Raw genomic sequence first — 23,077 nt, forward strand, 5'->3', positions numbered from 1 at the left:
CCTGGGAACCTCCATACGCCTGCAGGTGCAGCCCTAAAAATAAATAAATAAATAAATAAATAAATAAATTGTAACATCAAATAAGCAGTTCTGTAGTGTCATCCTGCCAGTTAAGCCTAAGAAAGTATAAAATGGAAAGACCCTCCATTCTATGGTGAAGACTACATTTTGGGCCTTACTGAGTAGGTCATATTCCTGTCATTTCTCCCCCCTTTTCCTACCTACTATTCTATTTCTTCAGAAAACTATTACATCGTAAGGAGTAAAGATTAAGTAGACCATGTGTTACATGATTTCATTCACATGAAATGTCCAGAATAGGAAAATCCTTGGAGACAGAAAGTAGATTAGGGGCTGCCAAGAGATGAGGGGGTGGGGAATTGAGAGTCACTGCACAGGTATGGGTTTCTTTTTGTTTGCTGCTACTTGGAGAGAACAATGAGATTAGGAAAAGTTCTGGAATTAGACAATGGTGATGATTACACAACCTCATGAATATACTAAAACCCTGAATTTCCTGTTTTAAAATGGTGATTTTATGTCAGGTGAATCATATATTGACAAAAAATTACAAAAAACCCCACCGCACCTCACATTAATGTTGAATATATTCAATAATTCCTCTCCAGTATTCTCCTTTCCTTCCCTCAAAACCAGAAATAAGTTGTTCAGTTAAAATGAATGAAACACCCCTTTTTTTGTGGGGAGGCCTCACTGTGGCCTGCAGATGTTCCCGGGTCTGGGATTGAACTCACACCACAGCAATGACAATGACGGTTCCTTAACACTAGGCCACCAGGGACCTCCTAAAACACTACTCTTTAACAACAAGATTAAGGAGAAGAGACAGGAAAATTGTCAGTGACATTATTGGATAGTCACATCACGAAAAAACCCAAGTGGGATAGGAATGAGGCCTAGGAAAGCAAAGTCATGATTGGATTACAAATGAAGCTAGGGTAGGATTTATGTGAAGAGAGAATGGCTAGGAACCAGGAAGGAGCCAGGTCAGGGTCTGGGAGACATTACTAGTTCCTGTGCTCAGTGACCATTTGTTGGATGAGTAAACGAATGAATGACTCTGAACACATACTGTATAGTTGGTTGAACTGCTTTGTTTGGACACAGCTGCCTGATACTTGGCCATTCGATCCTTTATGGAGGTGTCTGACAGGCGAGGGAACTCCAGATTTCTCCTACTCTCGCTCTTCTCCGTGTTGAATGCCGAAGATGACAACTGACCTGCAAGCATGCAAATGATGTGATTTATTACAAGATAAAATGTAATGCGATAAAATGCAATTTGAATGATTTCAAGATTCTAAATTGTGGGCTATTGTGATCTAATATAATTAACTTCTATTAAGAATATAAAGAAGGAGGAGTTCCCGTCGTGGCTCAGTGGTTAACGCATCCGACTAGGAACCATGACGTTGCGGGTTTGATCCCTGGCCTTGCTCAGTGGGTTAAGGATCTGGCGTTGCCGTGAGCTGTGGTGTAGGTTGCAGATGAGGCTCGGATCCTGTTTTTCTGTGGCTCTGGTGTAGGCTGGCAACTATAGCTCCGATTCGACCTGTAGCCTGGGAACCTCCATATGCCGCGGGAAGCAGCCCTAGAAAAGGAAAAAAGACAAAAAAAAAAAGAGAGAGAGAGAGAATATAAAAAAGGAAACCAGGACTACAACTGTCATTTATAAGGTGACATTTGCTCACCTTCCCAACATTAAAATGAGAACCCTCACCATAATTGTTACAGATTTTTAAAATTTGGCTTATTTAACATGTGAAAAAAATTTGGCTTATTTAACGTGTGATAAAATTGCAAAGCCATTTTATTTTATTTGCTTTTTAGGACTGCACCCATAGCACATGGAAGCTCCCAAGTTAGGGGTTGAATCAGAGCTACCGCTGCTGGCCTATACCACAGCAACGCAGGCTCCAAGCTACGTCTGAGACCTACATCATAGCTCAGAGCAATGCCGGTCCCTGACCCACCAAGCGAGGCCAGGGATCGAATCTGCATCCTCATGGATAATAGTCGTATTTGTTTCCGCCTAACCACAACAGGAACTCCCGCAGAGCCATTTTAATTTGCATTTCTTTGATTTCTAGAAGGCTAATTTTCCTATATTAATTTTTTTTTTTTCACGGCCACACCTGCAGTATATGGAAGTTCCTGGGCTAGGGTTTGAATGAGAGCTGCAGCTGCCGGCCTACGCCACAGCCACAGCAAAGCCAGATTCAAGCCACATCTGTGCCCTATATTGCAGCTTGCAGCAAGGCTGGATCTTTAACCCACTGAGTGAGGTCAGGGATTGAACCCACATCCTCACAGATACTATGTCAGGTTCTTAACCCACTGAGCCATAACGGGAACCCCTGATTTTATTTTTTCTTTTGTGAAGTGCCTGTATATGCTTCAAAACAGACTAATTCCACTCTCAAGGCATAATGTTAATGTCAGTAATCAGGAAAACCAACAGTGATACTGCCCATCCATGGGATCCCTCAAGTTCTAGATGACCATGGGACCACAACTGTCAGTAGTACTTCCCTGCTAACTCCACAAAGGCCCCCTTTGGTTAACACAGGTTACCACTGACAAGGGTGGATTAAAAATACAGAGAAGCTGCTTGAGAGAACAATGAAATTTGGGAATGGCTTGTATCTAACTGCTTTCCTTTTAATTTGTACCACTCTTTTTTTTTTTTTTTTCTTCTCTGTGTCTTTCAGGACCACACTTGCAGCATATGGAGGTTCCCAGGCTAGGGGTCCAACTGGAGCTGTAGCCGCCGGCCTCCGCCACAGCCACAGCAACGCCATATCCGAGCCGCATCTGCAACTCACACCAGCTCACAGCAATGCCAGATCCTTAACCCACTGAGCGAGGCCAGGGAATTGAACCTTTGTCCTCATGGATGCTAATCAGATTCGTTAACCACTGAGCCACAATAGGAACTCCTGTACCACTCTTCTTTAAAAGCATCGGCTTTGAGGTCAAAAGGCATTGCTATTAATGAGTACTTCCTAGAGAACTTCCCACACAAAGAACTCTGCTTACCTGGGCCTATTTCCAAGTCATCCAGAGAATAGCTGTTTTCAGAGATCTTCCTCCCACCTGTGCTCCGGCTTTGGGCCCGAAGAATCTGTTCAGGGAAACAAAACCCAGCAATCAGCTTTGCAGCTAGGGTGGGAAATCTTTTTTTCTTTCTTTTTTTTTTTTTTTTTTTTTAGTATTTTGTCCTTTTAGGGCCGCACCCGTGGCAGATGGAGGTTCCGAGGCTAGGGGTCTAGTGGGAGCTACAGCTGCCGGCCTACGCCAGAGCCACAGCAACGCCAGATCCAAGCCATGTCTGCAACCTACACCACATCTCACAGTAACGCTGGATCCTTAACCCACTGAACAAGGCCAGGGATCGAACCCACAACCTCATGGTTCCTAGTCAAAGATTCGTTTCCGCTGCACCACAGCGGGAACTCCTAGGGTGGGAAATCTTGATGCAATGTTCAAAAAGGAAGACTGCAAATCTCCTTTAAAAAATAAAATCCAGAGGAGATTATACTTTATATTAGTTTTTATATACCACAGAATGTGTTTTTAGTATTGCAACTATCAAGTACTACATAATTCACAGATGCCCAGGGGAAAATCAGTAACTCTATATGGGTAATGCTTTCTGCAAAGGAGGACTGCCTGACCACTGTAACCAGAAAGCCTTGGAATTTAACAGTCATTAGAGAGGAATCCTCATGTCTCAGATGAAAATGACAGGTCTCTCCAAAGTGCCAAGTCCTGAAGGGAGCATCTGCTGTTGGCCTTCTCTGTGCTCTTATATCCCTCTTTTGCTGCCCTGGGTCGTGTCTCCATCACCTTTTCCCTGGACTACTGCCTACCTTTCTAATTGCTTCTTCTACCTTCCAATCAAGTTTCTATGATGCTGCCATTATCCCAAGTAAAACGAAATAATTATCCCCAAATATAAATCTATGTTACTCTCTTGTCCAAAATTCCTAATTCCTCCTTGAATTAAATGTAAAGTGCTTGGTATGTCACAGACCAGTTCTACATCTGGTCCCTTCCTGCCCTCTCTGGGTACTCTCTTCCTCATCCCTTACCCTTTAGGAAAAGCAAACTGCTGAGAGGTCTGGGATACTGTAAATGAGTTCCCTCCACCTGGATTACACGTTCATCCTTCATGCCTGAGGCTCAGTGTAAGCGAAGCAACATTCTCTCTGCGACTGCCCTACCTCTCTTCCATAAATCCAAGTAGTCCTTCCTTTGTTCCCAAGGACCTGGTCAGACTTCTATTACAATGCTTATCAAACTGCAAATTCTGGTGCATCCCTATACTGGGACTGGAAGCTTACTGAGGGCAGAGGTTATGAAGGCTTTTGGGTTTTTTTAAATAGAAAAATGGGAAAGTATAGTTTTTTGAATAAAGTATTCTTGTGATTCCTATAAATTACTACATTTACATTTCTCAAATATAGGGTAGATCTCTAATGAAAGATCCAAATTACAATTTAAAAAAAATTTTTTAACTTATTTTTCTTTTGTTGGCCACCCTGCAGCATGTGGAGTTCCCAGGCCAGGGATCAGATCCGAGCTGCAGTTGTTGTCTACTCTGCAAGTGCAGCAACACTAGATCCTTACCCCACTGTGCCAGACTGGGGATTGAACCTGTGCCCCAGCACCATAGAGATGCCATCGATTCTGCTGCACTACAGCAGGAAGTCCCCAAATTATAATTTCTTTTTGTCTCTCTTTTTTTTTTTTTTTAGGGCCGCACCTGCATTATATGGAGGTTCCCAGGCTAGGGGTCTAATCAGAGCTATAGCTGCCAGCCTATACCACAGCCACAGCAAGGTCAGACCTGAGCCACGTCTGCGACCCGCACCACAGCTCACAGCAACACCAGATCTTTAACCCACTGAGCAAGGCCGGACATCAAACCCACAACCTCATGGTTCCTAGTAGGATTGTTTCCGCTGCACCAGATGGGAACTGCCCCAAATTATAATTTAAAGACAGAAAAGTTATTCAAGAGAAAGCCACTTCGTGTCACAGCATGTTCCCAAACATAGCACACAGAGAGTACGTCATGTTCATTCAGCTCATAATGAGAACCTTCACGCACATCCTATCATTGAAATCTCAATTTATTCTTAGATAACTTGAAGTAGGAAAGATATCTGAAATCCAGTCTGACAGGAGATAAAACATTTAGAACCATTGTGAATTCAACACTAGTAAAGAGTTGTTAAACCTTTAACGTTCAATGGACTAATCAACTAACAGTAACTTTAAGACAGTGAACTATTCTTTTTACTAATTCTACCCCATTCCATGGAGACAGAAAATATGCCAGTTCAGAAATCAGAGCCAAGGATTTAGTTTGCTTGTATCCTACCAATAAGAATATAGTTTCTTGCGAATTCAATGTACATTTAATATACTTCATTTCCAGTCAGCTTTGCTATTTACATAATTGGTTAAATCTATTTAAAAAAAAAAACGAAAAACTAGGTCAGGTCAGCTGGGCTATTAATCACATCCACAGGACTCCATGATGCAACATTTTCTTGCTCTAGAAGCAGCACCCCCACTTGGAAATGAAGATCACCGGCCAAAGCAAAAAGAAAGAGAAGTTTGGCAAGGTACCCTCCAACTGCATTTTTTTGTTTTTACAATATTTCTCCTTTGCAGATAATTAAAGGAAATTCCAAAGATTTATTCCAAATGCTGCTGCACTTGTAAGATGAGCATCATAAAATTTTCAGGGCTCAAAAAGGGAGAAAGCCTGGAAATACACTCTTTTTTTTTTTTTTTTTTAACCAGAAGGGAATGGGTTTTACATTCTTAACACTGGAGCAATATTTCAAATATTTGCATGCTGTCAAAGGTAAAGTTCAAGCCCAATTCCAAGGGTACATGTTGCATATTGCAAGTTGCTAGGAGTTCAGTTTTTAGTCTGTGCTTGCAGTCCCGGGCAAAGTTCCTACACTGGTGTTATTATTGGGAGCAACTCCATTTAGAACCAGAACATATGCCCTGCCAGGGCAGAGACTTTCTTTAGTTTTAGATGCATAAAATTTCCCATCTTTGCTAGCTTTTTATTTAAATCTTTGGGTTAAAGAGCTCCCCCCCCAACCCCGCCCGGCCCCAAAAGTCTTCTGGCTCATGATGGTATCAATACTCTGAATTACATTCTTTCAACGACTAAAAAAGTAAAAGTGCAAAGCATTCAATCTTACAGAAAAAGAAACATCTCTGGAAATCAAAGTTATACTGACACTAGTTCTGAGGAGGAATACAGCTCTGAGATGAGACGGCTTTTAATGAGTTTAAAATAAGCTTTTAATGACTAAAGCACTAATAAACATTCCTTTCCATACCTTTCCACCTCCAAACCACTCAAATATAAAGAATAACAAGATCAGAGTTCCCGTCGTGGCTCAGCAATTAGTGAACCTGACTAGCATCCATGAGGATGCGGGTTTGATCCCCGGCCTCGCTCACTGGGTTAAGGATCCGGCATTGCTGTGAGTTGTGGTGTGGGTTACAGATGCGGCTCTGATCTGGCATCGCTGTGGCTGTGGTGTAGGCCGGAAGCTGCAGCTCCGACTAGACCCGCAGCCTGGGAACCTCCATATGCCATGGGCACGGCCCTAAAAAGACAAGAAAAGAAAAAAGGAAAGAACAAGAATAACAAGATCTCTTTATACCTGAAACAAACATAATATTGTAAATCAACTATAATTCTCCCCTACTCAAACCCCTCCCGACCCCCCAAAAAAACCCCATGACCTCAAATGCATTTACTATGAATTTTATGATCCTCATTTTACAAGTGGTAATCCCAGGTTCAGGAAGAAGGAGGGATTTCCTCCAATAATTTCTCAAGGAAGTAGAGGGGAGCAGAAAGGAAAAAAAAACAAAAAAAACAAAAAAAAACCCAGTAATCCTGATACTGAAATACTCTTCGGCAACACATTTTTATCACATCTCAGTCTTTTTTATTCAGATGCCTAAGGGAGCCTTAGTCATCATAATCTATTAAGAGAAGAGAGAAAAGATAAGACACTTTAAGACTTTCTGGAATTTCCTAAGGCTTGGCCTCACCCCACCCCACAAGTCCTCCTTCCTGTCAGCTGAGTGCAGTAACTCTTTTTAGCATGACCGCCCATTAAACATTCTCTTTGTGTCCATAAACCAAATGCATCAACATTTACTAAGAAGAAAATAAGAGTTTGGGGCTTTTAGCCAGTAGTCTGTAGAATTTCTTCTCTCTGGAAAGTTTTCTTAAAGAAATAAAGTAAGTTAGATCCCAAATGTCAAGTAAAAAGCATGATTTCCTGTACAGTATACCTCTATTTTCAGGAAAAATTCTCTTTAAAAGTTGATTCTCAACACTTTAATTTACCGAAAGCCTCCTACTTCTCTGAGCCACTTTCTTCAACCTTTCAACTTTGACCTTCCTCCAGACTCTCCTTCCTCCAAAGTCAAGGGTGCAGGAAGGATGACTTTTAGGGAAAAATGGGACTTTGCTGAACTATGCCTGGAGATCATAGGGTAGAGATAAAACCTTGCCTTAATTTTTCAAAATACTGACAAATAAGCATTTCCTTCTCCAGGGACCCTCATAGAAAAAATAGAGCTCTTTTAAGTAAAAAATATACATAGAAGGAGCACTTAACTCCAAGCAAAGGGTAGGGAGGGAGAGATTTCTCTACATATTCTGTATCTCTAAGTGTTCTATAAAAATTATGTGTTACTCTTACAATTAGGAAAAAAAGAAGAGGAGATACTTCCTATTTATTAAATTAATAGCTAAAAATGATAAAACCAAATAATAATGAGGTACTGCTGGGGAATTAAATATGTCCTCTAGATTGTCCTAGCAGTGTTATAAAATAGTGTAATCTTTGAGAATAAGCTGAAAATATGTAAGAATATTCAATGAATTTTATATTTTGATTATGATAACATCATTCAGTAATATTGCCTCCTTCCCTAACCAGTAACTAAAAATAAAATGTTTCTGGAGTTCTCTGTGGCTCAGTGGTAACAAACTTGGCTAGTATCCATGAGAACGTGGGTTCGATCCCTAGCCCTGCTCAGTGGGTTAAAGGATCCGGTGTTGTCGTGAGCTGATGTTGGTTGGATCTGGTAGGCTGGCAGCTACAGCTCCGATTGGACCCCTAGCCTGGGAACCTCCATATGCCACATTTGTGGCCCTAAAAAAAAAACATTTCTGCCGAGATGCTTAGACCTTGGAGTTCCCTTGTGGCACAGTGGGTTAAGGGTATGGGGTTGTTACTGCAGAGGCTTGGGTCTCTGCTGTGGCATGGGTTCGATCCCTAGCCCAGGAACTTTCATATGCTATGTACACAGCCACCAAAAGGAAAAAAAAAAAACTGCTTAGAGGGTTTTTATTAAGCTGGAAGAGAATCTAATTATTGGGGAATGATTAAAAAGTATAATGAGGAGTTCCCATCCTGGTGCAGTGTAAACGAATCTGACTAGGAACCATGAGGTTGCAGGTTTGATCCCTGACCTCCCTCAGTGGGTTATGGATCTGGCATTGCCATGAACTGTGGTGGAGGTCTCAGAAGTGGCTCAGATCTGCAGTTGCTGTGGCTGTGGTATAAGACGGCAGCTGTAGCTCTGATCAGATCCCTAGCCTGGGAACCTCCATATGCAGTGGGTGCAGCCCTAAAAAGACAAAAGACAAAAAAAAAAGTATAAGGAAATTACCATATTGCCATAAAAGGATAACTATATGAACTAGAAAAATACACAGCAAGTTCTGTACAAAACAGACCAAACAAAAGAAAAAGCATACAAAACAGTAAGTACACAGTACCTAAAACCATGTAAAATCTAGTTCTGTAACGATATCATTTTGCACAAACATCATTTTGTACAAGGGTAAAAGTTACTCTGTTTTCCTAGCTTACTTGGCTTTTTCTGGTTTAGTGTGTATATGAGAGAGAGAGATTGTTCGGATGACTCATTTATATAAGAAAAATAAACCTCCCAAACCCACAAGCTTCTAATCCAAAAGTTTCAGTACAAATCTCTTGCATTCCAATGTACTTCTCCTCATTGCCTTGATGTTTTTTATTCAGAGACTATAAATGTAGGAAGAGACTATAAAATGTAGGAAGGTGGCAGATAGCTAAAATCTCTGAGAATACAGTTATTAACACATTTTAATTTTTTCCTGGTTTCCTTAGATTTCAAAAATATGTAAGGCCTAGCCAGATGTTTTTATCTAATAAATAGCTATTATAATATACATTCAGAGAGTGCTATATGATAGAAGGGGTACTACACAATTTCAGTCTTCGTTCTGATATTAATTAGCCATATGACACTGGGCATATCAGTTAACTTCTCTGATGTCAGCTGTTCCCATCTGTAAAGTAGGGATTTTAATAGAGAACAGTAAACTGAATTATAAATAACCTTTCACAATGCCTTACAGTTATAGGATTTATGCTAATGATTTTTTTTTCTTTTTAGGGTCATACCTGCGGCATATGGAGATTCTCAGGCTAGGGGTCAAATAGGAGCTAAAGCTGCTGGCCCACAGCCACAGCCACAGCCACAGCAACACAGGATCCAAGCTGCGTCTGCAAGCTACACCCCAGATCACAGCAACACCAGATCCTTAACCCACTGAGCAAGGCCAGGGATCAAACCCGCAATCTCTTGGTTCCTAGTAGGATTCATTTCTGCTGCGCCTTGATGAGAACTCCTTTGTTAATGATCTTGATAGGGATTTCTCATTCAGCGTAACTCATCAATGAATTAGAAGGCTAGAGAGAATGACTAATAAATTCATCTGGATACACACCTATGTTGTCCAACTCAGGAGGGAGTCCAATAGCAGAAAGACAAGGTAGAAATATTTCAGGGGCAAATGATGCCTTTCTGGCCCCTCCAAACTCTAATGTAGCCAACATTGCTTAGAGAATGTTCCAGTGCCCTCACATTACATTTCAAGATGTTTTATTTTAATGAAACCACATAGAGACCAATAAGTATTTAATTGGCATGAAAGTAAACAGAAGAGAGATGACTGGTCTTTAGGTGATATACCAACAACAGACACTTAGGGCAACAAACAGAAAGATCAGGATTCCCTGACCGGCATCTTGACACCTGGATCCATGATTATCTCACCACAAAACACCAAAGATTTACACAGAGTTACTAATTAAGGATAAATAAAACAATTTATACTAATAGAGCCCAAGTGTCCATCAACAGATGAACGGGTAAAGATGATGTAGTGTATATATGTATATTATATACATGTATGTGTGTATACAAATATACAAACACACATACACAATGGAATACTATTCAGCCATAAAAAAGAATGAAAAGTTACTACTGCCGCAACATGGATGGACTTGGAGAGCATCCTGCTAAATGAAACAAGTCAGACAAAGACAAAACATTGCTTGATATGATTTATATGTAGAATCTAAAAAATACAACAAAGTGGTAATTACAACAAAAAGAAGTCTCACCAATACAGAGAACAAATGAGTGGTCACAGTGAGGAGAGGGGAGGGGCAAAATAGGGGTAGGGGAGTAAGAGGCATAAAACAAGCTAAAAGGGATGGAAATCCTGTGAAATTGGATTGTTATGATCATTATATAACTACAGATGTGATAAATTCATTTGAGTAATAAAAACATAAATAAAACAAGCTAAAAGGATAGATTGTGCAACATGGGGAATATAGCAAATATTTTATAATAACTATTAATGGAGTATAACCTTTAAAATTGTGAATCACTATATTGTATACCTGCAACTTATATAATATTATATAGCAACTATATTCTAATTTTCCAAAAAAAAAAAGGTTTTATTAAAAAAAAATCTGGGGGGGGAATAACACTGAGAGCAAAATCACATTTTGAAATTACATAGCTATAAACTGTAGGTGAATATAATAAACAGCAAAAACATTAGTTTTAATAGGATATATGAGAAAGACAGCACTGATAGAAAAACAAAGATAATTCTTATGTTTTTTTAACATAAATTTTACTGGCATATAGATGACTTACAATGTTGTGATTTACTGCGTTTTTTTTTAACAAAACCAGTTATCCATATTTAGAGCACTAGCAAGGAATCTATTGAAAACTTAATGTTGGGTCAATTCTAGATTTATGATTCACTGATATGAAAATTAAAGATATACTCCCCTATACTAGAATGACTATATTAGATCCCAGGGTAATATTGAATTAGTTATGCAAATCCCTTTCTTCCCTAAGTCCAACTTAAAATTAAGACTTGACAATATGCAATTAATACCAATTATGAACATCCTCAGAATTGTATTCTTCTTGGAATATAATCCCAAATAATTTACATAACACATTAACAGAGCAGAAGAAAAATCTTATTAAGAAAACATTAAGTAGATAAGAGAACACATGCAATTATTAGCTAAGAGAGGAAAAAAAAAATTGTGGATTATTTTTACAAAATGTAGGGACTCCCTATGGACTCCTACCATTCTTCAAGAGACAAATATAAATTGTTTCTCTCATGTAGATTACGGATTAGTTGGCTATGGATAACTATAATTGGATGACTTAGTTTCTCAAGGGCTCACTCCACCAACACATATACACTGTTACGTACCAGCGTTACATAAAACCAAACAAATCACAAATCATTTCCAGGAACTTAGAAGAAGAGAAACCACAAAAATGGTGGCCTGTCTGAAGAAAGATGGTTAGACTCTCACATTAATAAGTGCAGCTTTTGTTAGCATTCTGATGCTAGCCATACATAGAGTGATCACAGTGATAAGAGGAACAAAAATTCTAAGGGAAGTTGAAGGGCTTAGGAGTCTAAGAGAGAAAGAACAAAGTGGAAAGGCTGATGAAACAAGGGAAATTTCCATTTTAATTTAGACACTTGTACTATATCTTTGACTATAAAACAAACTTAATACAATAAAAATATGACTAACTGGAAGCATTAAAATATACCATGGGAGTTTCCTTGTGGCAAAGTGGGTTAAAGATCTGGTGTTGTCACTACAGCAGTTGGGTCACTGCTGTGGCCGAGGGTTCAATCCCAGGCCAGGGAATTTCTTTATACCGGTGCAGGGGGAAAAAAAACTATGTGTACACACACACACACACACACCATGAATAATGGGAAAGGGGAGGATAAATAAAATAATTTTTTCTTAATAGTTTTAATTTTATTAATTTGTGGGCAAACTCATCATTACTTTCTCATATTACCTGCTATCCTTGGTTAGTCCTCAAGAGTGAATGGGTAAGTATATTTACGTGTTCTAAAAAATAGAGATTTTTGGTGAGAATACATAATCTCTTTTTCTCTCCTTTCTTTTCTTTACCTAGCTCATCTCCTAGAAGATGGAAACACTGCCAGCAAGAAGCAATAATCAGAACTTGCATACAAGAATCAAGAAATATTAAATTCCAGCCTTATTTTCTTGCATTACAGCTAACTGATTTAACCTTAACTACAACAAAAGATAATACTTTAAAAAGGCTATGAAGATAGAAATATACCTTCCAAATATTTAGTCTTTATTCTCCTATCCAAGGATTTGTGTGAACCAAATACATTAGGAACCAGAGACTTAAGGAGCCAGTCACATGCTCCCTACATTGTATGGTCATTTGAATAATGGCATCCTGGCCCCTGCAGACTATGGATTCAAATGTCAACGTGATGACATTGGTTGTAACTGCCTGATCAGCCATCTTTTTCATAAAAGGATGCCCAGAAGAGTTACCTTGGCTACCTAAAGCCCAGATCAACACATACATGGAGTTAGGGATGCTAAAACACATCCAGTATATATCACTGGCGGGACTTCTTTTTCCTCATACTGATAGGTTACATTAAGCTTCATCCACTGCTCATCTGGTCATAGGATTTAGAACTATCATGTTCAACTAAATCATCTGACCTGAATAATCTATCTATTCACCAAAGGTAGAAGATAAGGGAGGAATAGGCTTTAAGCAGTTCTCATTATTTATAAGTTATTTGAGTTCTAAGCCTCTTTCCTTCATTTTATTAAATAAACACTAAGAACCAAGTCATTGTGCTGACCACTGGGGAATAAAAGCATCAAAGCATCATTACCTTGAAAGAAATTATAGACCAGGGAGTGTACAAATTTACACATGACTGTTATGGAAGCATGACAGAAGTGGCCAAAAAGAAGTAAAAAGAAATTCTACAGGAGGGTCAGGAAGGAAAGGTAATTTCATCTGGGAAAAAAACAGGAGTAAGTCCTCATTGTCTTGATAGACCTTGAAGAGTAAGATTTCAAAATGGAGAAATTAAGTAAGACATGACTAAGTTAAAATGAGGCGTGGTCCAGGGCTTGAGTACAGGATAGCCATGAGACTGGAAAGCTAGGTCGAGCTCAGACTGCGGAAGACCCAAATACTAAACATGGATTAATTCTGAGGCATCAAAAGTTTCTGGTCAAGGGAATAACGTTTTTTAGAAAAATAAGTAGCAGCAGGGTTGGGGATGGAAAGGAGGAAAGAAATGAGAGGCCAACAGGACAGGTTGCAGCAATGCTACAAGGCAAGATAAAATAAGGCTAAACCACAGAATCAGCTGTGCAATTTTTTGGAGAGAATGGCCCATATTTGAGAGAAGTGTAGGGGACAGACTTACTTAGATGGCTTAATGACTGACTGGGAAGAGCCAGGCAGAAGGAAAATTATTCCAAGCTTTACAAACCAGAAGATGTGGTGAGTGGTGATGCATTAAAGGGACACTAGAGGTGGTAGAACAGGTTTTCGTTGGGAAGATCATGGGTTCTTTTTTGGCCTTCTTCAGTTTGAGTGCCTAAGGGATATATACAAAGAGATGTGTGATCTGGCAGGCAACCTCAAAACTGGGGCTGAAGCTTGAGTTAAAAATTAAAGATTAGGAGTTCCCATTGTGGCTGAGTGGTAACGAACCCGACTAGTATCCATGAAGATTCGGGGTTCAATTCCTGGCCTTGCTTAGTGGGTGAAGGATCCAGCGTTTGCCGTGAGCTGTGATGTCGGTTGCAGATGCAACTCAGATCCCCGTGTTGCGTGTTGCGGTGGCTGTTCCGATTTGACCTCTAGCTTGGGAACTTCCATAGGCTGCAAGTATGGCCCTAAAAAAAAGGCAAAAACAAAACAAAACAAAACAAAAAAACCCCTCAAGATTAGAATCTACTTTTGGGATTCATCCCTTGGAATCCTGGAAAGAGATGACACTACACAGTCAGAGAGAAAAAAACAAGATGGCAGAGAAAAGATCAGGAATAAAAGTGGACAAGTACAGAAACCATCTCAAATAAAAGGGAACAAAAGAGACTAAGAAACGTGGAACTCAAGCCAGTAAATAACTGATAAAAAGATTTAGGAGATAATGCATTTCTATTATCTCTGTGCTCCCTGACCCTGCTCAGCTAGTTAGTTGAGAGTCATTCAGTTCAAGTCTCTCAAATTCAGCTATGGAGTCACCTGATTTGTACCTTATATATGCGTTTGTCTCATAGAAGTACTAATATTTTAGCTCAGAGGTAATCATTCTTTACATGTACACTCTTGCTCCTGAAAGGATTGCTGGTATCCCTACCATATTTCTCAGAGCTTCCTTCTAGAGATCCAATTATGTGACTTCCTGATTAAAGCTTTATCCATGTTAAAGCTGAAATTATGTTAACAAGAGCCATAACCTAGGTTCAAACTGATTAGTTATTCCTTAAGGCAGACAAAAATTTTTTAACAATTTTACTAAAATATTAGACAAATGTTTTTAAAGTAATCTAGACCGTTTCCACAATGGATAGTGATGCTTATTTAGAAGCAGCTATAAAACCTAGGGCAGCTGTATTTTACACTCCCTCAGCAGTCTATTAAATGACAAATGACTATTTAATCAGGAAATGTTAAAAGTCCTCCCGCCCCTCCCCCAAGCTCAGGTCAATCTTAGAACCCCTCCATCTTCCTAGACAGTTGGCAATCAGGCTGAGTGCCAGCCTGATCTGGCAGGATCTTTTATATGAGGATTTTTTTTCTCCAGTCTGTCCAGCCACAAAGAGAGAGGCTTGTTCTGACCCATCTCTTACTAGACATTTATGAGAAAAGAGTCTCTCACCAGTTCCTTATACATAATCAGCATTTTTGTTTGCTGCAGTCCCAATCATTTCCTACCTTAGGCCAGTTTTGACATGTACCAGCCTTCTGCACTGAATCTATATTGTGTGTGCTGGCATGACATCAGCTCTCCTGCCGCTCACAGGGTCTGAGAGAAGGAGACTTACAATGGTGCTTTGAGTGACAACAAAGCCCCTTCCTCTCTATTTAGGATTTCTGACATCTTTTCCCTTCCATTTAAAATTCTTCTTCCCATTTAAAGATAAAAAAGTTTTTCTTATTAAGACCATAAAGGAGGGAGTTGGCAGGCCTAGAGGACACAAAATTGAGAGGGATGATAGTTTAGGAAAAGTCATAAAACTGCTTTGTGGTTACATCTCTTGCCAACTGGTTTCAGTGTTAAAACAGTTAAAACTCTTGCAGAAAAAAGGGTTCTAGCTTTGCAAGTCTTTAAAAATTCTTTCTACATCTTCAAACAGATGATGCCTGAACACTAAAGAACTTTTCTAAGTAGAAAGGCAACTGGCACTGCAAGATACAAGAGATGACTACATCACACGGAGGATTATAGGGTGAGTTATTTAATTTGGGGGGGCGGGGGGATGAGGGGATGGGCCATGCCCACTGCATGGGGAAATTCCTGCTCCAGGGCTCAAACCTGAGCTACAACAGCGACCCTAGCCACAGCAGTGACAACACCGGGTCCTTAACTGGCTGTGCCACAAGGGAACTCCAAGTCCTTTAATTTTCACCTCAGAAAAAATGCTTCAGACCATTACTTCACAAACGTAGAAATTCGGGCCAAATATTTAGCTGAAGAAAATTCGCTTTCCCATCTAGGTGGAATGTAGATTAAATGATGGCTTTGCTCCCCATCAGATCTGTTTATTTCATTATAATGACTTTTGTAACAAACCAACCAACCCCATGTACAAAGTCAGCTATGCAGGAAAGTATGAGAAAACTGGAAAATTTTACCAGCTCTGCGGCCCCTGGATTGTGTTATAAGTCACCAGCATATGTAACTCATTTTCTAGTTAAGTAATTCCCTCTGGGGACCTGGTCTGCCCTCCACATGAAGGATCAAATTTCATTAGCAGTTGTAGGAAAATGCAACCCTGTACATTTGCAAGTCAAAACTCCTGAAGGCTACAGCTAGTCTGGCTATCTTCATTGATTTTTCCTGGGATAGGATTTTAGCTGATAGAAAACATTTGTTGGAAGGCACAGACCAGGAAGTTGAGAAGAAGAGAAAGGATTCACTAGCCAGGAGACAACTACGCCTCAGTCTTAATGTTAAACTCTGGCCTTAACACTCAGCCTGCAGCTGTGTCCAAGCGGAGAGAGTCAGCAGTAATTCCACTCCCCAAAGCTACAAATGACAAAAGGCACAGGAAGACAAATTAAAAGGGCAAGCATACAAAAACACATCACCCAATCGGCATCACACTCATTTCTAGATATCGACCCGAATCTCACTGTACGCTTGATTTCAACGGGAAACTGGGTTGGAGACTCAAATCTCAGCATCTCTGTAAATAATTCATTTGAGACTTTTTATTAACTACACGTCTAGTGTGAATCAATAGACATACTGACCACATACTCGCCACTGCTCAAACCGTCTAGAATAGAAAAATGGCTTTGTTTCGTGACTTGAATCGGCTCTTTCAAGTTTTAAACTCGCCCGATCCTTACCTTGGTTTGAGCTGGTTCACCTCTCTCAAACATCATCTTCAGCCTGTTCAGCGGAACATTGTATTTCTCTATTTTGTTCGAAGCTTCGGCGTTTTCACTCATTTCGGGTTTTCCTACTTCATGCCTGGATTCTGCCAGACAATTTTCCATTTTTTTACTTTCCGCCGAGTGGTCTTTAAGATGCTCAGTGTCCTTGATGCGGGGGTTCGGATACGGGGCTTCAGGAGGCGATGAGAATCTAGGTCTGGGGCAGACTCCTTGGTCAGCTTCGACCCCAGAGGCAGAGCTACTGGCCACTTCAGCAGGAGGAGGGTCGCCTCTGTGCCTGACCTCGGCGCTGCTGTTTCGCATGGACTCTGGGAGAGACTCTACTCCAGGGGCTGGGTTCTCCCACTTCTTCTTCAGCACGGTCAGGTTTCCCCTTCTAAAGTGCTGGGGGAGATTTTCAGTGTTCTAGAAGAACAAGAAGGGAGTACCGGTTATAACTTGCCTGCTGAAACATTCAAACATGTTGTTCTTTGCAAAATGAAAGTTAAAGCTCCAAGCTGCTCCTGGTCCACTGGCGGTTCAGACAGCTGTGAACAGTTACAGCCCTGCCACATGGAGAAAGCATCCACCCCAGGAGAGGGAGAGGGGAAGAGAGAAAAAGTCAGGAGCTAAAGCAGGAAGTGATAAAACAGGATAGCCTTATAAGGACAAAATGAGAAGAAAGGAGAGCCCAGATCTAATGATAGTTACGCTGGAGACAAGGGATTTTTTTATCCAGAGATTAATAGGGAAAACAAAAAGAAAAAGCAAAACACTGGTTACTTTAAACCCTGTAACTATGCATTAATAAAAATTCCTCCTATGTCAAGAATGGATAGACAATAAGGCCCTACTGTACAGCACAGGGAACTATATCCAATCTCCTGGGATAGACCTTGATGGAAAATAATATATATTAAAAAAGTGTGTGTATGTATGGGGTGTATATATATATATATATTTATGTATGACCGAGTCACTTTGCTGTACAGCAGAAATTGGCATAACATTGTAAATCAACTTTTATTTTATTTTATTTTTGTCTTTTGTCATTTGAGGGGCGCACCCTCGGCACATGGAGGTTTCCAGGCTGGGGGTCTAATCGGAGCTGTAGCCGCCAGCCTACGCCAGAGCCACAGCAACACCATGTGTGAACCTCGTCTGAGACCTACACCACAGTTCACAGCAATGCCAGATCCTTAACCCACTGTACGAAGCCAGGGATTGAACCCGCAACCTCATGGTTCCTAGTCGGATTCATTTCCGCTGCGCCATTATGGGAACTCCTCAACTATATTTTACTTTAAAAAAAAGTTCATCATCCCATGCCACAAAATTACATGGAGAATCCTGCTGGGTTTTTTTCTTTTAAATGAGACAAAGATGCAGTCGAGTTTACCAAGAGCTGTAGATAGTACCATCAAGGATTGAAATTATTCGTAGAAATTTAAAGCAGCCACTAGCCTTTTACATGTATTTGCTTAAGTGATATATCATCATAGCTGACATAATTTATACGAACCATCAAATTTTACTGTTACATAAGAACCTAACCCTCCTTTCCCCCCTGTCCTTCTCTACATGTTTGTTTATGTGTGAATTCTCAGTTATTAGAAAATTCACTATTTTCCAGATCATTTGGTTAAAAAATATCCAGGCTTCGTATGAAACAGTGCTGTCACCCCCACTCTTGACTGAAGGACACACATTTAAACATCTAAGACAGTTCTCTTTCGCCTGGGTCAAAACGGAATTAATTTATACATATAAGACAGATTGAAAACAACCTGGAATTTGTCAGTGTTGTTCTGCAATAATAGAGGAAACATGCGTGGTGTAGTAAAATTCAATGTCCCAGACTTTGCAAGCACTCCCAAATAAACTAAGCAGCAGCACCTTCCCAACAAACCACACACTCCAATACCTTCTTGCCCTCCATTCCTGTAGTCTGTGATCCACCGGTCTTTCAACTAAGAAAGGACAAATCACCTAGGACTGAAAGACTCTGGGGGAATTAAACAGGATTAGCAGCTATATTGGGAATTAAGTCTCTCACCCTATTACTCTTCTGAATACACTCTGAGAGCCACGCCATCAAGCAGCACCAAGGCATGAAGAGAAGAACGTTATAGAACAACTGATTGATTTGTGTGTTTAAATCTTTTTTTCTTTCTTCCCCCCACCCTGCTCTTTTTTGGCCATCCCATGGCATAGGGAGCTCCAGGGCCAGGGATCAGATCTGAGCCACCGTTGTGACCTACGGTGCAGCTGCACCCACGCCACAGCTATGGCAACACCAGATCCTCAACCCACCGAGCCAGGCAGGCCAGGGATGCCACTGATCCTACTGCACTGCAGCAGAAACTCCTTGTATTTAAATCTTAGCTGGCAAGATGCTTCACTGGGGGATGCATGTATAGATCAGAAATATAAACAGCACAAAAAGTTTTCCTGTTGGATGGAGTTCCTGTCATGGCACAGCAGAAACAAATCCAACTAGGAACCATGAGGTTGTGGGTTTGATGCCTGGCCTCAATCAGCGAGTTAAAGATCCGGCGTTGCCATGAGCTGTGGTATAGGTCGCAGATGGGGCTCGGATCTGGCATTGCTGTGGCTCTGGCATAGGCCAGCAGCAACATCTCTGATTAGACCCCTAGCCTGGGAACCTCCATATGCCGTGTGTATGGCCCTCAAAAGACAAAAAAAAAAAACCAAAAAACAAAAACAAACCCAAAAAGTTTTCCTGTTGGAAAAGAGAGACTTAAAGAACAGCTCTGGAAGCTAGTGCTACCTTGACTGCCAACAGCACTCCTGGCTCTGTGCTCTCTCCAGTGACACAATGGATGAGTCATCTGGGCCTCCAACCTCACCTGCCCTGCCCTGCCCTACTCCACCCAGCCCATACAGGCTCTCTGAGAATCAAAGTGGCACTTTGCCTTGGTAAATGGACACTACTTTTCTTAGAGATATATCATGTGATGGATCAAAGTATATTGATTGACATGGAAGATGCTCAGAAGATACTTCTGGGTGATTTAAGCTAATTACATGACAGCGTGATCCCATTTTACAACACACATGTATGTTTATTAATATAAACATAGAAAAGTAGTCTGGAAGAAAAGACATCAGAATGTTAACAGGTTGCCTCTGGGGATCATGGATTTATGGGCATTTATATTTTCTTTCTTTTTCTTTTTTACAATAAATGTGCTATCATTGTGTAATAAGAATGAACATAAAAATAAAATTATGCATTGAATATCAAATAATTCTTATGTGACTTATAAGTGGCTTGAAAGTTGTCATTTCTACTTTACTTGTGATGACCTGGAAGAAAGAGATCTGTGTGATGGAGTACAAGCAATGTCCCAAACAAGGGCCTCGATGGAGGACCTCCTTTGGGGGGGGGGCATTCTAACAGAGGAGTAAATGTGCTCTCCCTTTTTTTTTTTTTTTTTTTTGGTCTTTTTAGGGCTGCACCTGCCTCATATGGAAGTTCTGAGGCTAAGGGTCAAACTGGAGCTGCAGATGCTGGCCTACACCACAGCCACAGCAATGCCAGATCCTTAAGCCACTGAGCAAGGCCAGGGATCGATCCTGCATCCTCAGGAATACTAGTCCGGTTAGTTTCCACTGAGCCATAATGGGAACTCTATGTATTTTCTTATTTTTCAATTGATCTATAGTTGACTTATGATATTATGTTAGTTTTAGGTGATATAGCAAAGCGATTTGGTTTATTTTTTATCATTTTTTTTCTTTCTTTCTTTCTTTTTTTTTTTTGTCTTTCTAGCGCTGAACCTACCGCACATGGAGGTTCCCAGGCTAGGGGTCGAATCAGAGCTACAGCTGCTGGCCTACGCCACAGCCACAGCAACCCAGGATCCAAACTGCGTCTGCAACCTACACCACAGCTCACGGCAACGCCGGATCCTTAACCCACTGAGTGAGGCAAGGGATCGAACCCGAGTCCTCATGGATGCTAGTCGGGTTTGTTAACCCCTGAGCCACGACAGGAACTCCTGGTTTATTTTTTAGATTATATTCCATTATAGGTTATTATATTGAATATATAGTATAATTGAATATAATTCTCTGTGCTATACAGTAAATTCTTGTTGCTTATCTATTTTATGTATAATATCTGTATTTCCTACAATGGACATGTATTACTCATATAATCCAGCTCCATCCAGTCAAGTGACCCTGGCAAGTTTCTTAATTTCTGGAAACTACTGTACAGGGCTATTGTGGAGAGTAAATGAGACTATATTAAAGCACATAGTGCAGTATTTGACACAAATAGTGTCAGTAAGTGGTGACAATTATTGTTAAATGGGTGGCCCTCCCTACTCCTCCCGCCACTCCTACAATGGTGGTCAACCACACTATCCCGTCATCTCCCAAATCCTGAACTTGGGTTATAGTCTCTTACTGTTCTTTTTTTTTTTTTTTTTTGGTCTTTTAATTATTTATTTTTTCATCTTTTATTTATTTAATTTTTTTTAGGACCGAACCCATGGCATATGAATCCCTTCCTCTCTTTGGGTCTCAGTTATTCACCCCGCAAAATGAAGAGATTGGGTCAAATAAGTGTGAACATAAAACAGATAATGAATAAGAACCTACTGTATAGCACAGGGAACTATGCTCAATATTTTGTAATAACCTATAAGGAAAAAGAAAATGAAAACGAATATATATACATTTATATGCGTATACATACATATATATCTGAATCACTTGGCTAGATACCTGAAACTAACACAACATAAATCAATTAAATATATAAACTGAAGTTTATAAAATATAAACTTCAATAAAAAAATGAGCTTTCATGTTGAAATCCTGGCAAGGGAATCTTCATCTTAAGCACAAGGATGTCTGACAGGATAGAGCAGCGGGTGGGAAACACAGATGACCTTGGCGTACAGTCTCCAAGGATGGGAAGAAATTGCTAGGCTAAGAGCTTCTCAGAGATGAAGGTCTCAATAGCACAGATTTCAAGAAGCGGCATATTCTATGCTTGAAAGGAACCTGAAACTATAACTGACAGTGGTATGAATGGTCTGTGTTTCTGTGTCCCAGGTGCAGTTGGAAGAGGAAGAGAGGAGGGGTAAATTTCTAGGACTTTGAGTCCTCCTATAACCCCATCTCAGTATTTGCTAAAGGAACACATTTACCCACTTGCTCCTGAATGTTTCTCCACCTTAACTTTCCATGGTAGAATGCGAGTATTCTTACGCCAAGATGGTCACCTCTATAAATGTATATGGACATTTCTCCATGTTCCTTGAGGAAACAATTCTGACTTCTCACAAGTCTGGTGGATCTTAAAAGCAACTGTCTGTCATTAATGGAAAAACTGGTAAGACCTGCGTTAAAGCCTGTAGCTTAGCGGACAACCTTGCACCAACGCTAATTTCTAAGTTTTAATACATGAACCACAATTATATAAGATGATAACAACAGTGGGGGCTTGGTGGAGGTGTATGGGAACTCTTTGTATTATCTCTACTGTAAATCTAAAATTATTTCAAAATAAAAAATTGGTGTTAAAAAAGTAACCATCTTTCAGCTTCATGTTTTCTTCAAGCCATGGCTGTCTCTCATATTTCACAGTTAAGGGTCTTGAAAGCACAGAAAGCACAATCTTGTGCAGTTGCTATTTCCCCTTGACCACTTTCCACTCCAGTTCTACTACCCAAACACTTCTTTTTTTTTTTTTTTTTGGTCTTTTTGCCTTTTCTGGGGCCACTCCTATGGCATATGGAGGTTCCCAGGCTAGGGGTCTAATCCGAGCTATAGCTGCCCGCCTACCCCAGAGCCACAGCAACGTGGGATCCGAGCCGCGTCTGCAACCTACACCACAGCTCACAGCAACGCCGAATCCTTAACCCACTGAGCAAGGCCAGGGATCGAACCCGCAACCTCATGGTTCCTAGTCAGATTCGTTAACCACTGAGCCATGACGGGAACTCCTACCCAAACACTTCTGAAGCAGCACTGATCAGGGTCACCAATTACCTCTTTATATTTTTTATTTCAATGTCTTGCTTTCAATTTGTGACTTTTCTCAATTACAGAAATAAATTTTAAAAGCTATTGAAGGAGAAAAGTCAATCCATATAGGAAGGTATCTATCCCTTGAAAATATGCTTCCATTTTT

General features: G+C 40.3%; 1 protein-coding gene across 1 annotated transcript in view; it reads right to left on the bottom strand.

Moving 5' to 3' along the window:
• The window catches only part of LIMA1 (LIM domain and actin binding 1), a 103,439-nt gene that overhangs the window by 23,989 nt on the left and 56,373 nt on the right, over positions 1-23,077 (bottom strand). The window contains 3 exon segments of the mRNA XM_047786593.1: positions 1,094-1,242; positions 3,061-3,145; positions 16,879-17,331. Of these exon segments, the coding sequence (XP_047642549.1) occupies positions 1,094-1,242; positions 3,061-3,145; positions 16,879-17,331 (687 nt within the window).

Source organism: Phacochoerus africanus, chromosome 7 (assembly GCF_016906955.1).
Source record: "Phacochoerus africanus isolate WHEZ1 chromosome 7, ROS_Pafr_v1, whole genome shotgun sequence".
NCBI classification, from domain to species: Eukaryota; Metazoa; Chordata; class Mammalia; order Artiodactyla; family Suidae; genus Phacochoerus; species Phacochoerus africanus.